The following is a 19391-nucleotide window of genomic DNA, read 5'->3' on the forward strand; positions in this document are numbered from 1 at the left end:
GAACACATTAAGTTAATGCTCATGAATGCAGTTAGATTACGCTGACAAAATTTTCCCACATTTTCTGGGTCTCTGAACAGACTTCATATTTGGTATTCAAGGATAACCCTGCAGGTGCGGTGACATCATAATTTCAAATGAAATGTCATACATACATTGTCATACAAGTGTGTTGCCGTGTGTGAATTGGTTGTTTATTTTCAAAGATCTGTCAGTGTAGATTAATGAAATTTATTGTAATTATTAAGAACATAAAATAATCATCTGCCTAGGACTTCGGCTGCTTTAAATGCAGTTTGGAGAAACAGAAACAGTCTGCTATTAAGGGACTAAGTGCTAAGGGTTACAGTCCTATCAATGTTATCCTTTTAACTGGCCCCATAATGCTAGGACACTTGAGAGGTTTTTAAAAGTTTCTTGACTGAGTGCAAAGTTCAGTTCACCTTTAGACCATTGTTAAATGGAGTCAGCAAATCAAAATATAAATGGTTCTTATTTTTGCTCAATATGACTTACAGGTGACTCTCATTAACAAGATATCCTTTTAAAATGTGCATTGCAAAGCATCCTCTTGTGAAATATATATATTTTCCTTTGCTGTATGTCCGTGAAACGTTATACCGTGATGCTTGCCAGGAATTAATAACACACAATTTTGAATTGTGAAAGCGACTCTGTCAAAACATTAAAAAAATAGGTCTTAATTAAACACTCCAGGTGGCCTCATTTTCCAACTCGTTCTATTTAAGTGTGTTTTGTTTCTGGGAAGTAACCCCTAAAGTTATATTTTGATGACACAAAAGTTAAAGGGTGTGTGTACCTTTGCCAATCTAAAGGTGCAACATTTGACAGATGGTATATATCTGCAAGTATTTGAAGATATTATTAAGGATGATTTATAATACATTAGGATACACCAATCAGAAACAAATACAAGAGTTCTAGAAGGCAAAATGGCATGGTATCATATTTTCCTGTTGCAATAATCGACTTATCATTATGTAGGGTGAAAAGTGGTTTGGATCATATTGCTCTTCCAGTATACACAGTGCTTTGGAGATAATGTATTCTGCTTCAGGCTTATGTCTTTAATCTTTAAAATGCACTGATTTTGTTGTTTGTTTTTATTGTTTGTTTGTTTTTATCTTATATACATCTGTTTACTGACTGTGCCTGTCAAGCGGGCAGTTGTCCTTTTATTATGTGAAACCTGCTCTAGGTTTAATTGCAGGACACCAAGCAAAACTGTAGCTAAACGTAAAACTCCTGTTCAATACACAAAGCATCTGTTCTGTTAACATTGAAAATCTAGGACATGCATGAATGCCACTCTTTGCGTTTTTCCTGCACTGGGCAATCAGCTTGTTAACAATAAACAACAGACTATCAAATGGCATTTAAGATTTTCTGTGTGCTTGTATCATTGTCTCAGTTGCCAGTTGATGGACTTGCTTTCAACAGCCATTCATTCTGGTGAGCCTTTTGTTTAAAGCAAAGTGCTGTCTTAGTCTACACACTAAAGCGGTCTGATTTCTGGCTGCTGGTCATTTGATTAGCCAAAGACTGCAATGGTCTAACTGTGTCTCAACTGCCAAGTGAGCAAGGTAGAAGAGAAGTCTTGAAAAGCACCTATTCATAAATGCTTTAAAAATACAAGAAGAACTTGCATTAACCTTCTCAAGAAAAAAAAATGCAGAGGGAAAACAATCGCTGGTATTGTATTGAAAACTTTTGTAATCAAAGTATTCCCCTTCCTCAGTGACCAGAGCAAAAAATTGGAACAGGCCTATCAGTTTGCTTTTCAACATCAGTATCAGAATGAATCTGCACATTACACTGAATACTGAACTAAGGTATAAGAGGATATTGCAATCAAACTCATTTGCGCTTTAAGAAGGTGTCAAAAGGTGGCAATATAGGTTAATGGAAGTAACTGAGAGATGCATAAGTCCAATCTTATTATTCTTCTTATTATGCGACTTACCCCGAGTTTACATAAATTAGATTTGTAATTAAAGCTGTCTTAAAATGAGAACTGATGTAGCCGTGATAAATTGCTATTGTCTGACTTACACATATATTTCTTTAAAATCAAGTGATCAAGTGACAGTGTCTGTAACTTGTATTTAGACAGTGAGCTTCTCCGTGGTGAAACACTTCCCGTCTTTCATAACCACCTATGCGTATACGTGACACAAGATGAATATGAAGAAACTAAGAAACAGTCATTCCCAATCCCATGACCCCCCCCCCCCCACCGGAGTCGACTGATCGTGGCATCCCAGTCGACTCCTACCATTGACGTAGTTCAGGTTCAAGACTCATCTGACCTCCACTGGCGATTCAAACATCCCCAAACCCTTCATAATGACAGAAACATCAGCCGGTGTGGGAACACGTTACAAAAAGCCACCATACACCCTAACCCCAAAACCTCCCTCATCAGAACTCACATGAAGCGCAATGGCATATGCATGTGTTATGTATCCTGTGCCATGCATGTATGCACTAATGAGACATGCCGGTGCTTTATTGTGCTCATGTATAAAACACAAGAGACAAAACAAATCCACCAAGAGAAGCTTACCTTTTGGTATCGCAGAAAATGAAAGATGAAAGAGAAAGAGAGAGAGAGGGAGAGACTAGTAGGAACACCTCAAAAGCCAGCAACATCTCCGCATTTTGCCAGCAGGTACCAAACTGGGGCGCATAAAAGCAAACCCAGCTGGCCGGATTTGCAGCATGGTCTCGCAATGGGAATAACCAGAATACCAGTCTCGGTGATTAAGCGCGATGGTCTCCTTCCAAGCGTGAGGAGATATAATACAGAATAGATTTCATATAAAGACGGTATCATAACACTCTTAATAATGTGTATTACATCACAGCTGATGGAGAGAGAGCCGTACAGGGTTGTCGTTGTCAGACCCGCCCACCGGCCCCGGCCAATAGGAGGGCGCTGAGCTCCCCTAATGGAGACACACGCTGCGGGCGGCTCAGTGCTGGGCTCCGCGGTGGAAGAGCTGCAGGCAGACGCGCAACATTGCTCTGCACGCCGAGACCAGGACACCGATCCAGCGCCGGCTTCACCGACACAGGCTTTTTTCCCCCCTCGGTTTCTTTCCCCCCAGTTATTATGGTTTTGATCCCCCCGCCCAGCCAGACACAAAGTTGCTGACGGTGAGTGAAAGTTTCGGACGGGGACCTCGGAGGAGAGAGTGGCACTGCGGGCACTGGATGTATGATTTGCGCTGGATTTCGGATGCGTGTTCAATAGAGCAGGACTGTGACTGTCTGAAAGGAGACCGTTTTTCTGGATACAGACACACTTCATCCATACATCACCAGGGGTTTCTTAAAGAGTCTTTCTTGGGATCATGGGATCTGTAAGACTATAACCTTCGAGAAGAGCAATACTGTGCTGTGCTGGTGGTTTTAATGTAACCAATGTGAGTGAAGAAAGCGACCCCTTTTTTTTTTAATCAGATACCAATTTAAACTTCGACATTCACCTTGGGAATACAATCATGAACTTTATTCTCACCCTAATAAATCTGGGTTTGGCGGGGCTTCTGTATTTGTCTACAGTAAAGGTAAGGATTATTTTGAGATCCTTCTGCAAAAAATAAACCTGTGTAATGAACATGGTGCATTTCTGACTGATTGATAGATCGTCCTTGTGGAGCTCTTGGTAGGTCATTCTGCATGGCTATATAAGATCTGGATTCCTTTTACTAGGTTTTATACTAAGATACCAAGATGATAATGGGTGGTGTGGCCGGATTATGGTGTGACAAGTGATTTGGCTGGCATAATTGATTCTTTATGATGCAATTAGTTTTGGAAACGTGGTGAACTTTCACATCTAATGCAATACGGCCTTCACAGCCATATACGAGCTTAAAGGTACAGTATCGGTTGGAAAGCGCTTGCATGTTTTAAGAGGTAGGGTTTTTGGTGTTCATTTCGGAGTTATCTTTTATTTGTTGACACTTTTTCGGGGTCCTGTAGAGGTGGGGATTAACCCCCCATTAGATATCAACACACACAATTGTTGCACCTTCTCATTGGACACCAGCTTTTAAACAATGCAAAATCAGAAGCGGAAAATGCAAAAGTAAAAGTTATTGCAAACTTTCTGCAGCTCAGAAATGCCACCCACAGATCCTGTCAGTGTCACACAGGAGACTGGAGATGTGTGTCGCCGGCTCTGCCCAGTCCTGTGCAGCATGGGGCACAGTGGCAGTGCGGGCAGCGGGCTGGTTTTGCATGGACAGAGTTAAAATACAGGGGGGGGGTTAAATCCGCGATTTCCATAGAGACTGTGATCGGACTCAATTTACAGACCTGGCACTTTGAGATCAACGACGGCCATGCCAGGCACAGCGGGGAACTCCTGGATGACTTATTTTATTATTATTACGATTTTGATTATGATAATGTGCATTGTCGTGGATCACATGATGGAATTGATCGGGACGTATTGGACAATCTTAGCCACCCCCTATCCCGCATTTGTCATAGGTTTACTCCCAGACACTAGCAGGCGAGATCACCCCACTGGGGGGTGGGGGGTGGAGGCCGCACTGTCCCAGTACAAACGGCTCAGTGTGCTCCCGCACCCCGGGCCCCCCGCCGTGCCCTGCGGCCCCTGCCAGCAGCCTGCGGGATCCGGCCAGAGAGTTTCAAAGCGGTTGGCAGTGAGAGTAGATTACTATCAGCTCTCAGCAGGCCGGTGCTTTTCTTGTGCCAGTGGTAAGTCAATGATTGTATCAAACCAGGGCAGGCATTCATTCCTGTTGTATCATTATATGTTTAATACGTACCGGGAATATGACTTGATCCATGGCAGTGCACTTCTTTCAAATATATAGTTGTCTAAATATTGTGTGTGTGTGTGTGTATGTGTATGTTAAACAATATTACTATAATAATAATAATAATAATAATAATAATAATAATAGTGTTTGTTTATGTGTTAAACAATATTACAATAATAATAATAATAATAATTCCTGTATGTAAACATTTTAAGGATATTAGACCTTGGGCTGAAAGTGATCTAATACATCTAATAATAATAAGTATTATTTTTATAATGAGCCTAATTAGTGCGTATACAATTAAGGTGAAGCAATCTTGTCACTTTAAACAATGCAAGTTCATCATAGATCAATACCAACGTCTTTAGTATTGAGTTTTTCCAAATATACCGCGTTATGGTCGAGGGATGTGTAAAACAGAAAACAAATCACATTAATACAAGTCTTGTTCTGTGATGTTTATTGCATACCCACCAATGGTTTCATCATTCAGGTATCTATAGATGGCTCAAAGGCCAATGTCTTCGCAGGTTTTGATTGTTTCCATATCTTTTCCCCACAGACAGCCCACATACCTAAAGAAGGGGAGAGGCATCCGAATGAAGGTATGTGGTTCAGTGCAGATCATGAGGCTAGAAAATGTTTCATTGTTACACATTGTCTCTGCATAGGAGGAGGTGCTTGTACTGCCACCTAGCGGGCACGGCTGGAATACATTGTGGATTTGATTGAACTGACTGCCTTAATGTGGCTTTTTTTAATGGAATTGATTGTAGTACATTCAGTTTTTCATAAGGCAGCATTACTGTCCTTGCAGATTATTTCCCCCCTTAAGTTGTTGTTGTTTTTGTTATTAATAATAATATAATTTTAATATAATATACAGGCTCTGAGAAAGTAATGATCACTTACAGGTCCTAATCAAACTAAAACATTATTATCAAAGTCTACAGTCTGACTAATTTCTGGCCAGGTTAATCAAGCAATCAGCAAAGTTAAATGTTTATAACCTTCAACATCAATTCACTGTTTGTTTTAAGGTAATGCCATATTTCAAGAGCTAACGTCTGTTCTCCTTAATTGTGCTTATCAAAAATTACTGAAATGGTCCTTTATCAGAGAACTGTTTGCTCCTTCTGTGATGTAAAGTCAGGGCAGATTATCATGTGATTCCATTGAGCTTGTTATAGTCTTAACATCATCTATTAAATGTTTAGATTAGGTTGAGATTTTGAATGCCAGCCTTTGTTAACACATGGGATTTTTTTGGTAAACACACCTTCCCCTTGTCTGATATACTTTTAAGATTTGGAGGCGACAAGAAAATAATGGAAAAACAATGTTGTGTTCCTGCTGCGCACTTTCCTGGTTTACCTGGTTATCTATGATATGTACTTGTCTAATGCGCCTTCCCAGGGCTTATTCTGTGCGCACAAATTCCAGTTAGACTGCACCCTACATGCAGGGATACTAATTGCATTGCCAGAAGTATTGGGACACCAGATGAAGACCAGCTGTGCCCAATATATTTAGTAGGCCCAGGCCCAGTGAGTAGGCCCATTGTTGGTGGGCTGTTTTGATAGACGACTGGAGGATCGCTGTGCCAGGCTGAAGCACAGTTTCCGTTTGCAGGTCGGAAAGGCTAGTCACGGCAGTGATTCCCCTCATCCCCGCTCTTCCCATTCGATGAGTTGGATATGGGTGTCTGCTGAGAAATAACTAATAATAACCCACAACACATGTCTCGGATCAGACCGAGAACTGTTTTTAACTCTGCTCCTTGAGACACTTGTTCCTCTCCCGGCCTAATGACGTGGTGTCACCGTGTCGTTAGGAAATTCCACCCAAGCTGGCAGCGCAACCTGGAAACACAATAAATACAGGTGTTGATGCCCTACAAAGGCACCCATATAGCTTCTGTGACCTCTAGAGCAGCGTGTTGCCAGCAGGGGGAGGCTTGTCCCATTACTTTTGGTAGCGAAGTGTATGATTGTGGACATTTTATATAAAGCACTTTCTGGCAGTACAATCATTCCACAAGTGTTGCACTCCTGCCCGCTAATTCTTACACTGTGGAATGTTCTAGACAATTACGCTGACAGTACAGGAATGCTTGTCTGTATAAAGATAAAATATGTATTTGCTGTAGAAGTAGGCCCAATACCAGCCTGCATCTAAACTCATAGCTGCTTCCCAATTTATTGTTCTTACTTGATTAAGTGAAATGCAGATTGAACTGGAGGGTAGCTCAGTCTTGTTGTCTGTCTGTTTCATTGTCATTGTGGGTGAGATGAGATGTATTTAAACTGACTATTATAATTCAGTATTGTGCAGAAAAGCTTCTGCATTTTCTTCTTTTGATCATGGCTGGGATTAAGGGACTGAGGACCACATCTCCCTAAGGAGGAGAAGTGGTCTGAGTGGTACTTTCTATAATTTGTTCTTTCCCCGTTTCTAAAATTCTTACATGTTGTTGTACAGACTTAAGTATAGATTGCTGCCCCGAGGGGCCTACACAGCAGCGACTGAAATAAATTGACATCCACAGAGAATGATGCAGAAACATGATCATTATATGAAGGGAGTCACTGTAGGTAAGGGTATCTGGTGTCTTATTTAAACCTGTGGTTGCAGGGGATACATTGTGTCTTTAATTTGTGCACTTGATGTGCTTAATGCCCTTGTGATTCAGATTATTTGTGTGTGTATGGATTTGGTGATTTAGTCCGTTTTTAATATACAGCATCATTGAAGAGTCAGGTGTGTTGAGGATTTTCTGGAAATCTTGGAATTCAAGAAAAAAGCACTTCATTGCTTTTCTTTATTTTTTGTAACCCACAATGTGTGCATGAGCACATTTCGGCCGACTAGATGTTACTGTTTGGTCTCCCTTGACAACAGTGAGGGCTACCATCATTTGTTTATTGATGCCCTGGGTTGCCTGGGAAACCAGACCTCCTGCCATCCTATTGGTCTGCCACTGCCATCCTCCAGAAGTCACCCACTCCATTGAAATCCCTCTTTAAGCATGGCTAGCGAGACCCTTAGAAATAGGCAGTGCTAAGTGCAGTAGAAGAGAGTAAGCAGTTGTACTCATTTAATTTAAGCAGTATAAGATGCCTTTTATTTTCTCTTCAAAGCCTGTAGTTAGCAGGCGAGTATTCTCTTTACCTTGTGGCATAGTGAGAATCTAATCATGTATGTAACTGTTTATACTACTGTAATTCAGATTAAATTGCCATTTCTGTGTAAACAATGTATAAAATGTTTTAATTCAAAACTTGTTTCCACCGAATTCACTGCACTATTACCCAGTCCCTGGTGTAACAAGGCCAAATTCATAATCACTGTAAAGATAGAAAGACATACCAGGTCATGTTTGGTCAATTCATGTGTTGCCTAAAACACTTTTTGGAGGGGTGGAATAATCTCTTGTGACCTACTGAACTGCCCTTTGGCAAATCCAGAGGCTATTGTTTTGCACATTAGCCTACCTCTTGTGTCCCGGGCAGTCTTGACAGGATAGGGGTCAGATAAGGTGAGGGCCTTACCTGACAGTAGATGTGAGCTAATTTTAGAAGGAATAAGATTGTGGGAATGTGAGCAGCATAAGAACAAACTTAGCCTGTCGCTCCCCTAACCATCTACAATTCACACTTCGGTATTGATGCACTTCATTATTATTTTTGCGTAACATAATCTCATTATTTGCTGCTCTTTTGAAAATGATTTATGAAAAAGGGAAGGTAATGTATTCAGATCAACGGTTGCACTGTATGACATCATCTCAGTGCAGCTATGGTTCGCAGCCTGTGGGAACCTAAATATGGCTAGAAACAATGTGAGGAGCAGAATGGATTGTGACTGATTGCATCTGCAATGTATTATAATGTGGAACAAATGTGTGTGAGAACTGCAACTTCAAGACCAGCTGATTTTGTAGCTAATTGACTTTAGTTGAGACTAGCAAAGCCAAAAGCAGTCAATATTCAGAGTCTATGGTTCTCCCATGAACAGGAGTAAGTGTAACTGCTTTAGACTCTTCTATTCTTCTTCTTCTTCTTCTTAAAAAATGTAGACTGGTTAAAGGGATGACTATTGAAACATCTAACGGGTTTGGCTCCAGAAAGGCCTTAATTGAAACCAAATGTCTTGTTTTACCATTGATCTGTAATTGTTTTCCCCATTCTGATTTGCAGTTATACCTTTCCTGGATGTGTACAACAGGAGCTTCTGCCAGAGAAGAGAGCTATTAGTGGATATCTTTCAGGAGTATCCTGATGACATCGAATATATATATAAGCCTTCATGCGTACCTCTCATGCGATGTGCAGGATGCTGCAATGACGAAAGTTTAGAGTGCGTTCCCACAGAAACGTACAATGTGACAATGCTGGTGAGTTGACTAACCTCAAAATTTAAATATAGAGATTGAAAGAAATCAAGGCCGGCCAACCAAAAAACACTACACTTTCTTACAAAACAGACAAATTCGGACAGCTGTCTGTACAACAATGGTTTATGTAGAGCATGTCAGAAGAGTGTCCTCAGTGTCCTCATTTAGCACTTTTGTGAACAGTACTTTTAAAAGCAGCCCTGAGGCCAAGCAAGTCTCAGTCATTTCGATCTGCTAAATGGCATGGTTGTGAACTCTGTAGGAATGCACATGGGAAACACATTATCTTCCATCTGCATGGAGTGAACTATAAGGACTATCACCCGTGCTGTTGTATATTTTGCAGACTTTTAATAGTGCATGCACTGTGGCCGAATAGCATCGGCCGTTGTGAGGTGCTCGATGGTCCTGGCATTTGTCTAACTCAGAAAGTCCATTTCAGCGGGCTATAGACACTGGCATGCCAGCTATGTTGTTTGCATTCCGAGTTATGCTGTTTATTCTCCTGCATTTCAAGTGAAATTGGAATATTAGTTTTCCAGCAGATAGTACTGAGGGCTTTTCACACAGAAACTGAAGTCAAAATGAAGGCATGGCTGTGTGCTGCATAGATGGAAAAAGAAGTCCTAAGCTAACATGGCCTTTTTATTTGAGTCTTTCAATGTTGTTTCATTAAACTCTGTCTGGATTGAACCTTGTAGGGGATGTATACATGCCTTTGCTCACAATAGCAGGACAGTGTGAGGATAAATTGCACCTTTAGAGATATGGCCACGTTTGGTAGCTTTCAATAACCTGTATTCATATACTGCAATTATTTTTGTCGGTTAAGCGGCAAACTTCTCTCTTAGTCTTTTGGTGTAATTGACTGTATAATTTACAGCTTGCAGCTAAATTGTAGTTTAAACATTAAAGCTATTCTTTGCATCTTTGAATGTGATGTACTTGAATGCTCTTACCTCCGGGGTATGCATAGACATTAATTATAGTTTCTGGACTGTCTGCTTTAAACTTTATTTAAAGAAACAAATGCCTTTCTCTTTGTCTTTAACAGATAATGAAAATCAAACCCTTCCACTTTGAAAAACCGGTACAAGTGAGTTTCACAGAACACAGTAGATGTGAATGCAGGTAAGAGGACAGAGATCGCACAAGTGTGGCGTTATCGAAGCATATGCCATTTGTCATCTCGCCCAGTTAATTAATTCTGTCCTTCTCTCTACCCTTGCAGAATAAAGAAAGATGTTCAAGAAAAAAAAGAAAAGTAAGTCATATAATTTAATGTGATATTGTTTTTATTTATTTGTTTGCTTGTTTTGATTACCCATGGCGGGGGGAGGGTGCAGGGAGAAAGATCTGCATCGTTTACCAAATTATCTGCAAGGACAAGCCTTCCATATTAGACAAAACAGTGCCTCTGTCTCAGTCTTTGAACATTCACTCCCCTGTAATGCTGTCAAGTTACTTCATAGATATTTTAACCAGGGAGAAAAACACATCGAGCAGTTCGAGGGGATTGATTCTGTTTCGTCTTACGCAGACGGGATCACAAGAACTATTCAGAGTGGTCCACCCAAAGGTCTAATTCATGTCCAGCAAGACAATGGGGACCGAAGGACACAAGTGGAATTAAAGGTGCATTTAAGATTGATTTGAGAGCTTCCTTACATGAGAAAATAGAATATCATGGGTATCTGGAACAAACTGCCAGGCCTCTTTGTCACAACGCTGTAGCTTGTTCCCTATGATGCTTCATACAGCAGATGGATGATCCTCTTGACTTGTGTGTCTAGTTCGGAAAGCAGTAGTATAGGTGGAATTAGTGAGTTCAGTCTGACTAATGTTTCGTAATTGGCTCTTCCAAAGTTGGAGGTGTAAAAGAAGGGCAGCGCAGTACAGAAGGACAGGAGATTTCCCTTGGCCTTGCAGAACGTAAAGGTCCCGAACATCTGCTGCCTCCCATGCAAGCGAGGCTCCCTGTGCCTTTTCGTAAAGTTCCCTAGCAAACCGTATCCTCTTCTCTCATTGGCGGACTACACTGCAGTGTGTTTCCAGATAGGAAATGTTCACAGGAGTCACCGAGGCAAGGTTTTGATGAATATGGAGGGCTTGAGTTCTAGACTTTCCCTTATTTTACCTTAAAACAATAAATAAATAGATGAGAAGCAGCAAGCAAGACACTGTCATGCCTACAATCCAGGTTTCATGTATTGTTGAAGGTGCAGTATCTTTTGTTTCTTGTTGTAAAAACCAACTTTGCAGCTTCAGGAAGATAAATCAATAGTAGCCAGCTTTCAACACCCCAGTGCTCCCAGTCTCAAGCTGTATTAAACATTCCAGTTGGTATCACATTCACTTCAAGTTTGGTGCTGATATTGATAAGGGTCCTAATGCAAGACATTTTATGCTGTTTGCTCTAGTTTTGATTTGGAAGGGCTTCTTTCCGCTTATTGGCATGTTTACATAAACGGTTAATAATTTACAACTCAAACATTCCAGGCGCTTCAGACTGCCATGCGTCTGAGCTTTTACAAGCCAGTTGTTCAACTTTAGCCTTCAACTTTCCACTTTAGCCCATAATCACATTTTACTGAATAGCAACAGATCCTAGGAACTAATGTGTTATTGTGGGACTTTTCACGAAAGAGCTTTTATCTCAACGTCCAGAGTCCTCTAAAAGGAGGGAGTAGGGGGGTTAAAGGAATTTTAGATAGTATGATAACTTTGATGTTGTTTTAGTGTGTTCGTTTTGGAGATCAATGGTTGAGGCCAAATATATCAGTAAAGAGTTAACTTGTGAACGTGTGCAGTGTATATGCAGAGATCATGAGTCCGCATGATGTGTGTCAGTGTAGGACTCAATGATCATATACAGGATATTGTTAAAGCCCTTTTTTCACGTGAATATGAACAAAAACAAAACCTTCAATTTGGAATACACGCACATTTTAGTACAATAGTAAAAGTTCAAGTTCAAGTGAGCACTACCTGTTAAGACAGGCTCCTGTTGAATTAGTACTTTTCCCTGTTGTCTGGTTTAACTCTCTTATTATAAACTCCTTATTTTCACATTTTAGTGGAATGACCATGCACTTAAAACAGACAATTACAAAGTTTTCAAAGAAACCGACAGATAATGTTTAAAACTTCCTAGTGATTTAAACATGGTTCTTAAATACACAACAAGGCAATAGCTTTGGAGACATTTTTCAAAAGCTTAATGGTAATACAATAACGGGATAAGCCATTGACATATCTGCACGTTTTTGATCCGATACACTGGGAACCTCCAAAACTAAACTACTTGCACTGCTAAACACACTACTACAGACCTGCTTGAATGTATGACTTTTGCAAGCAGTGAAGCCAGTGTAGGTTGAAATTCCTCCCATTTGAATTCATCAGAGAATGAGCCACATCCATCACTACTGCTTTACTAATGTGCCATAGCCTCACCAATCATCTGGATGGATTTAATAGCTGACTGTTCATTGTTTGCCATTGCATCATTCATTACATTTTCCTAGTTTTTTTTTTTTTTCCTGTTTTGTTTGTTGGTTTTGTGTTGTTTTGCCAGGGATAGGAGACTTTGTCCATTCCGAGTCTTTAGTTTTCTGGAAATGGCGTGGAAATGCGCAGTCTATCTAGTCTGTGTTTCTTATTGGAAATAAAAACGAAAAATAAGCACTCCTTGAGAGATCAGGGGTTTTGTTTTGTTCCGTGTTGTTTCGTTAGGACTTATGTCACTCTAGCCCAGGTCAAAGTGACCATCTTTCTTCTAACTGTTCATTTTAATTCTAACTGTATTGTCCCTGATCTGTGAGCATCTGAAGTGTGCAGTTTTGTAAATCTGCATAGAAAGTAGTTCCTCAAGTGTCTTTGTTACAATCCGTACAATTTAGATGTTTTGCGTGTTGCTTTTTGTTTTGCTTTATTTTGCAGAAAATCCAGGAAAGGCAAAGGCAAAGGCCTAAAGAGAAAGAAAAAGAAAAACCGAGACAAAAAGCCCGACTCGTATGTCAGCTGTGCATTTTCCACGCCACAACTGCATTTGAGCATTTCACTCTTGATTGTTAAGTTAATTTGGGAGGAGGTTGTTTATGTCTTATAATTCACCTTGATCATGGCATGAGGCTTTGTCACGTGGTTTCCACACGTCTTTAATCCACTAGAGTGAATTTGTGGCACTTGGTCCCTAAAAGTGAAATTAGAAGGTAATGGCATCACTGAGCATGGCTTTCTGATGACGATACTAATCACAAACCTGGTTTGAATTGAATTGCGTATTTGTTTCTAGTGTCTTTTTAATGGCCTGCACGTATTACTCTATAAAGTTTTCTTTTAGTGCAGAGCTAGACACTGAAGCAAGACGTATTGATTGATTGATATTTTTGTTGTGGTGGTAGAATTGGTATATTTGGGAAGACAGGGTTGCAATAAGCATGCTATAAAATAACAGGGCTTACAGTATACCATCTATTGTTGATTTATAAAATCATTTTTTTGTTCTGGTTTTTGAACAATAATATAATTCACTTTGGGGAGAAAATCAATTGGTCACGCAAGCCTTCTGGCCCATTATATGGCTCTAAATGAGCAGATCAGATCAGAAAATGTTGGATAAACATTTGCATGTTCATGATCTTTTGATATTCAAAGCTTATTCAGGTCTATAGACCTACACACTGGCCTCTGTAACCCTACTCCAAATTTACGTATTTTGAATAAAGGTGCTCAAATGTCCAGTAATACATAATGTTCAGGTTCTTCCTATGTTCTTGTATTGCACTGTTTGTGTTTTTCAAACAGCTGTATTTCTGTTGGTTGTTTTATTTTTATTTGAAACTGTGGAAAAAAAAAATCCAATAAAAGATACTGCATCTTTAAGCACCAGATACTTTGGGTTTTATTTAAACACCTGCATGGATACTTTTTGTAGGAAACAGGATATGTATTTACTTTTCTCCAAGCCTACACTTTTCAATTTGGTTGTAACTTCCTCCATTGTGAGAAATTAAGAGATCAATTTGTTTACAGTTCAATGTCCAATTGCCACATTACTCTTCACGCAGATTGTTATTGTCACAATTGCATGCTTGTGGGCAAATATACATCTTCAGACAACGTTTTGTGTGAGAAGGTCATCAACAAAGTGACTGCTTTGAAAGAGCACAAGAATATATAAGGGGGGAAGAAAGCAGGTCCTGGGCATTTTGGGTGTCTGATGTTTTGGTGCTTTTGAGATATGCCCTTGTGCGAAACCCTTACAAGTATTTGCTACTAATACGTCAGGAAATGGATGCTTTGTATTTGCAAGACTATTATAACAATGTGAGAGGTCACACACTTCACAATCATGCACTTTAGCTTTTTAAAGAACAAATACGCACAGCTATATGATGTTGACTCAGACCACTCCACTGACCTCGCTCTGCTGAAGTTAGTGTGCCTGTGTACAACTACTCCACCAGGCACGCTGAATCACCTAGCTCTCAGCTAACATGTTTTACAAAACTGTTAAGCACAAAAAACTAAAACAAACAATGAATATCCTTATCCTTTTGAATGAAGTCCTTACATATGTGTTTGAGTGCTGCAGGTGCTTAATTCAAAATCTAAAGCAAAACAATACAAATAAAAAGCTAAAGGAGAATGATGTGGAGACTGTGCCCCTCAGGTCAAAGTACAGTGGCTTTGTTAACTTCTTCAGTGGAGAAATGTGACTGCCCCCTCTGCTCGCTCTCATCACAAGGTCTGCTTGATATTGTAGGGGGTTGCATGTGTTGTTTCTCTCTCTGCTAAAGCGCTATAGCTTAGACCTCTTTTTTTTTCCTTTTTTGCCTTTTTGCAGCCACTGTGAGCCTTGTTCAGAGAGAAGAAAACGCTTGTTTGTACAGGATCCCCACACCTGTAAATGTTCCTGCAAATTCTCACAATTACATTGCAAGTCCAGACAGCTTGAGTTAAACGAAAGAACTTGCAGGTTTGTTAAAAATTAAAATAAGCAAATGTGTGTGTATATATATATATATATATATATATATATAAGTTTTGAAAAAGCATGCTTCTTGCTGGCTTGTAGTTTGTTTACTTTATTTGCCAATTAGTAACAGCAGGAATATGCTTTATCCTGTTTTGCTTTTTTGTTTGTGTGTTTCATTTACATGTGAGGCTTCCTTTTCCTTCCATCCTGCAATTAAAATTTGCAATCCGCAGTCTCCATCTGACCATAGTGCTTGCTGCAGTATTTTGCTTGTTTTGGTTCCCACCAAAACAAGGCTTGAAGAATGTTCAGTGTTTGATATCTCTGAATATGTAAACACTACCTTTCTGAAATTCTCTGCTTGTATGAATACATCCAGACATCGAGATTTCTGATCTGTATTTTCTATTCACACAATACAGTTCAGCTACGTACACACAACCATTACATACAGGATGTCCAGATGTCAAAATGACTAATATATTCTGTCAAATTGGAAAGCGATGATTCTTCAGTAACACAACAGTACATTTAAGAAATATATGGAGTTGATATATTACAGTTAATAACTTCTTAAATGGTAGTGTTTCAAAGCTCAACTGGTAAAATAAAATACTGCTATATGGTTCTCATTTCATTACATCCCAGTACTAATACACAAAACATAATCTGGAGGCAGACTGGCACAATTGTAGCTTTTGGTACTTGAGAGCGTGTTTCTGTGGAGACTTGCTGTAGACACAACTCTGATGATAGCTTTATTCAGATAATACTTGACACAAACAAGCAGTCGATTTCAAGATTTTCCAAATTGGTAAATGCTGGCCTTTAAAAAAAAAAGTCTAGGTTTTCACTTGTTTGTTTGTCTGTTTGTTTGTAGATACAGTATACATGCTTAAAATCAACCTTACTGTCACACATGAGAACTAACAAATGGATAAACACTTTCATTTCAGAAATCATGATTGTGCACTTCTAACAATATATAATTGGCACATTATTTGAAATTGGATCTGGGGCACGAGAAATGGTCATTGATTTCAAGGACGATTGTCTCTAACTGTTGAAATGAAAGCGTCTATGCTGCTTGCTTCTCAGTGCTTAATTTGCTGTAGGCCTGGTTGGTGGTGATAAAAGATAGTGGGTCAACTGCTGATCATAATAATTAAAATAACTGATAAATATACCATGTTTGACCAAGACCAATTTCTATACATCAGAGCCTAACTTTTCTCTGTGCATTTCTTTTTTTAGGTGTGATAAACCAAGAAGATGAGAGGCGGTGAAATGGACATTGAAATGAAGGATATACATAGCACAGCACTTTGAATTCTGATCATTGAGGATGCATTCCTTGGAAAGATTGTTGAAAGAAAATCATCCCATTGTATATTTTCGAAATATTAATATATATAAAGAGATGTGAATTGCTGCTAAAACATCAGCCCGGCTGGTGCTTGAGATGTCTGGGATTTGTTCTTTTTTTTTAAAGAAAAAAAAAAGATTAATTTTATATTCTATTTCACTGGATATGGGTCTGCTGTGTACATAGACAAGGCAACAAGAGGTACATGAACCGGACACTGAGTACCTCGATCTTTCAGGAGTAATGGCTGCATTCAAGTTGGGAAATACAGAAAACCTACCAAGACACTTTCAGAAACATTCAAAGGTCCAAAAACATGTGGAACGGTGGAATTCCCTTGATCATTTCACTGCCTGCTTCTGTGAAGTCCCAACTGCAAGTCTGGAATCCGGATGATAGACAAGAAGGCAACTGTTGTGACTAACATCCAATAGGACAAAAGCATCTATTTAAAAGGGATATTAATTGTAGGTATATATAGAAAGATTGACACTAAATTACTTGATTCCATATTTTACCAAGGCTCAGTAGCAGTAGCTATGGTGAGGCCTCTGTGACTAGACTCCTTTAACTATTAAATTATTACTATTTTTCCAAAGACAACATTGCGCACACCATTAAGAATAATATTAAAAGAAAGAGCAAAATCTGTATATACATACTTAATATCCCTTTCGTAGACAATGTAATACAGTTAATTTATAATTTTAGAATATTTCAGTATTCTTTGTGTATTTAAGTTTATCTATTTATATGCAGTGTTACATTCAAAATGTCTTGTTTTTCTGAAAATATCATTGATGCCAATCAGCCCAGCTGCTCCAACTAAACAAAAAAATGTAAATGGCCTTTTTGTTTAAGAAAAAAAATACTTCAACATTCCTGAAACATTTTTAGTAATGCCTGGTATTCTCCCCAAAGCTTTTTAATTTTTATTTCTGTGTAATATGATCGGACAGTTTATTATCAGCTGACAAAACCTAGGCTCTCTTATGGATCTGATGCATGCTTCATTTGCAGATTATGCATCTGTGTCCAACAGTACTTGCTTAGACTCAATACGCTTAATCCAGTAATTGAAGAAATTGTCTACTGTGTATACAGTTTCTCTTTCTAGGCAATGAACATGTTGTATGGTGTACTGCTTGTCTTGCAAACTGCATGCCTGTAAACTAACGCAAAACTAAGGTATGTACCAGTTGCATGAGAGAGCTTGGGTTTCGTGATTGGCACCACAAAGTTAATATTACATTCTATTTGTATTGAACTGCTTTGTGTATCCATATTGTACAGCCACAGTTTTAGTATATTTTTTGTCACATTAATATATTTATTGGTGCTGTAAAGTGGTAAGTTTTAATATTAACATCTGTTTTGTTTTAGTGTAACTAGTATAAACATATTTATTTTCAAATTATATTGTTTTTTATTAAAGAGAAAATTGACTTTGAAAGCCTGTCTTTTAAGCCAACGCAAAAACAAACACCACAACCATAAACAGTGCTCTCTGGGTAAAGTGTGTTCCTTCCCCATTACGAGGCTGTGAAAAGGCATGCATTCATTGTGCCAATGGAAATTTGGATTGCAGCTCATGGTCGTGAATGGCCATGATCTACTGCCATGACTGAGGCGGGTCGTCTGGATTTAAAAAGCTCAGATTCTTAGGGCTGTGTTGCATAGTTGCCCTTCATCACTTAAATAGTAGCTGCATGGCTTTCATCCTTATTGAAGAGTGAGGTTATGTATCTACAGCACCAGAAATGGGGGTTACCAACATGTATGAAGGACATTCAATGATGAAGAGCACATCCCACATCCTAAAGAGAGCAGGTACAAGCTGACAAATGACAATGTAAGGGGTGAAGAAGAGTGTACCTTGCAGAGTCTCTAGGTTTTTGGATTGAGTCTCCTAGGCAGCATTTTTCTTCAGGGCAGAGATGTTTTTGGCAAAAGCACTGACCTGCTTGTCAGCATCTGGATGTTGTTTTCAAAATTACCACTACTCTGGATGCCAAATGGACAACCCACTCCTGGACTGGGGATCTATTATCAAAATATAAGGGGGATGAAGTTTTGAAAGAAATTGCCACTACTCTGTAGGGGAGTCAACACCTGGACCTAACACCTAGGAAGGAGTTAGCTTTGAAACAAGATCAAGGGAGTATTGATGTCGTTGGACATGGTTATAGCCATTGTTACTGTAGTATATCAAAACTATGTCCATTGAGTATATTGAGTAAGTAACATGATTAAAATCCTAATGTTCAGCAGAGCATACAACGTAAAGCATGAATGTTAAAAATACAGCATGCCACAGTCATTAATTCAAAATGATCATATTTTGTGAAATTCAGTTTTTGAAGTGTAGGAGCAATGCCAATCTATGCAAAAAATAAAATACAAATCGATACTGGAACTGGAACAGAAAGCATGTACATTAAGCTACAGGTCCAGCATGCTTTCTTAGCTGAGCTGATCCAATGAACTTCATAGTTTTCTCTCTCTCATCTGAAAATGATGGCTATACAAAACAAATATATCGAGGTAGAAATAAGAAAATTATAAAAGGAAAAGTCAGTGAACTTCCAGCACAGCAAACATTTGCAGAAAAAAATGGGAATGCTTAAATGAACGTTTCATTATACATTTGCACCCACTTTGAGAGAGAGCAAGATCAAAGCCTGTTCTGTGAACAACCATATTGCGAACAACACGGTCTCCCCCTCATGTGGATGAGGTTGCTCATATTTAACTGAAGAATTTGAACTGTTTTATAGATCTGATTGCTGGATTTCATTAGTCACATCAAGCAAAGAGTACATG

General features: G+C 39.1%; 1 protein-coding gene across 4 annotated transcripts; it reads left to right on the forward strand.

Annotated features, from left to right (window-relative positions):
- Positions 1–2998: 2998 nt before the first annotated feature.
- Positions 2999–18021, forward strand: vegfab (vascular endothelial growth factor Ab). 4 transcript variants are annotated; one of them, XM_066697443.1, is made up of 8 exons: positions 2999–3593; positions 5386–5428; positions 9023–9219; positions 10274–10350; positions 10451–10483; positions 10760–10854; positions 15071–15202; positions 16457–18021. In XM_066697443.1, the coding sequence occupies exons 1-7, from the start codon at positions 3528–3530 to the stop codon at positions 15184–15186; spliced, it is 627 nt and encodes a 208-aa protein (XP_066553540.1). In that variant the 5' UTR covers positions 2999–3527; the 3' UTR covers positions 15187–15202; positions 16457–18021. The 4 variants fall into 4 exon arrangements, with proteins under 4 accessions (XP_066553540.1, XP_066553539.1, XP_066553541.1 ...); XM_066697442.1 differs by lacking the exon at positions 10760–10854 and adding an exon at positions 13162–13233; XM_066697444.1 differs by lacking the exon at positions 10760–10854.
- Positions 18022–19391: the final 1370 nt, after the last annotated feature.

The sequence above is a fragment of the Amia ocellicauda genome, chromosome 1 (genome assembly GCF_036373705.1).
Source record: "Amia ocellicauda isolate fAmiCal2 chromosome 1, fAmiCal2.hap1, whole genome shotgun sequence".
Lineage (NCBI taxonomy): Eukaryota > Metazoa > Chordata > Actinopteri > Amiiformes > Amiidae > Amia > Amia ocellicauda.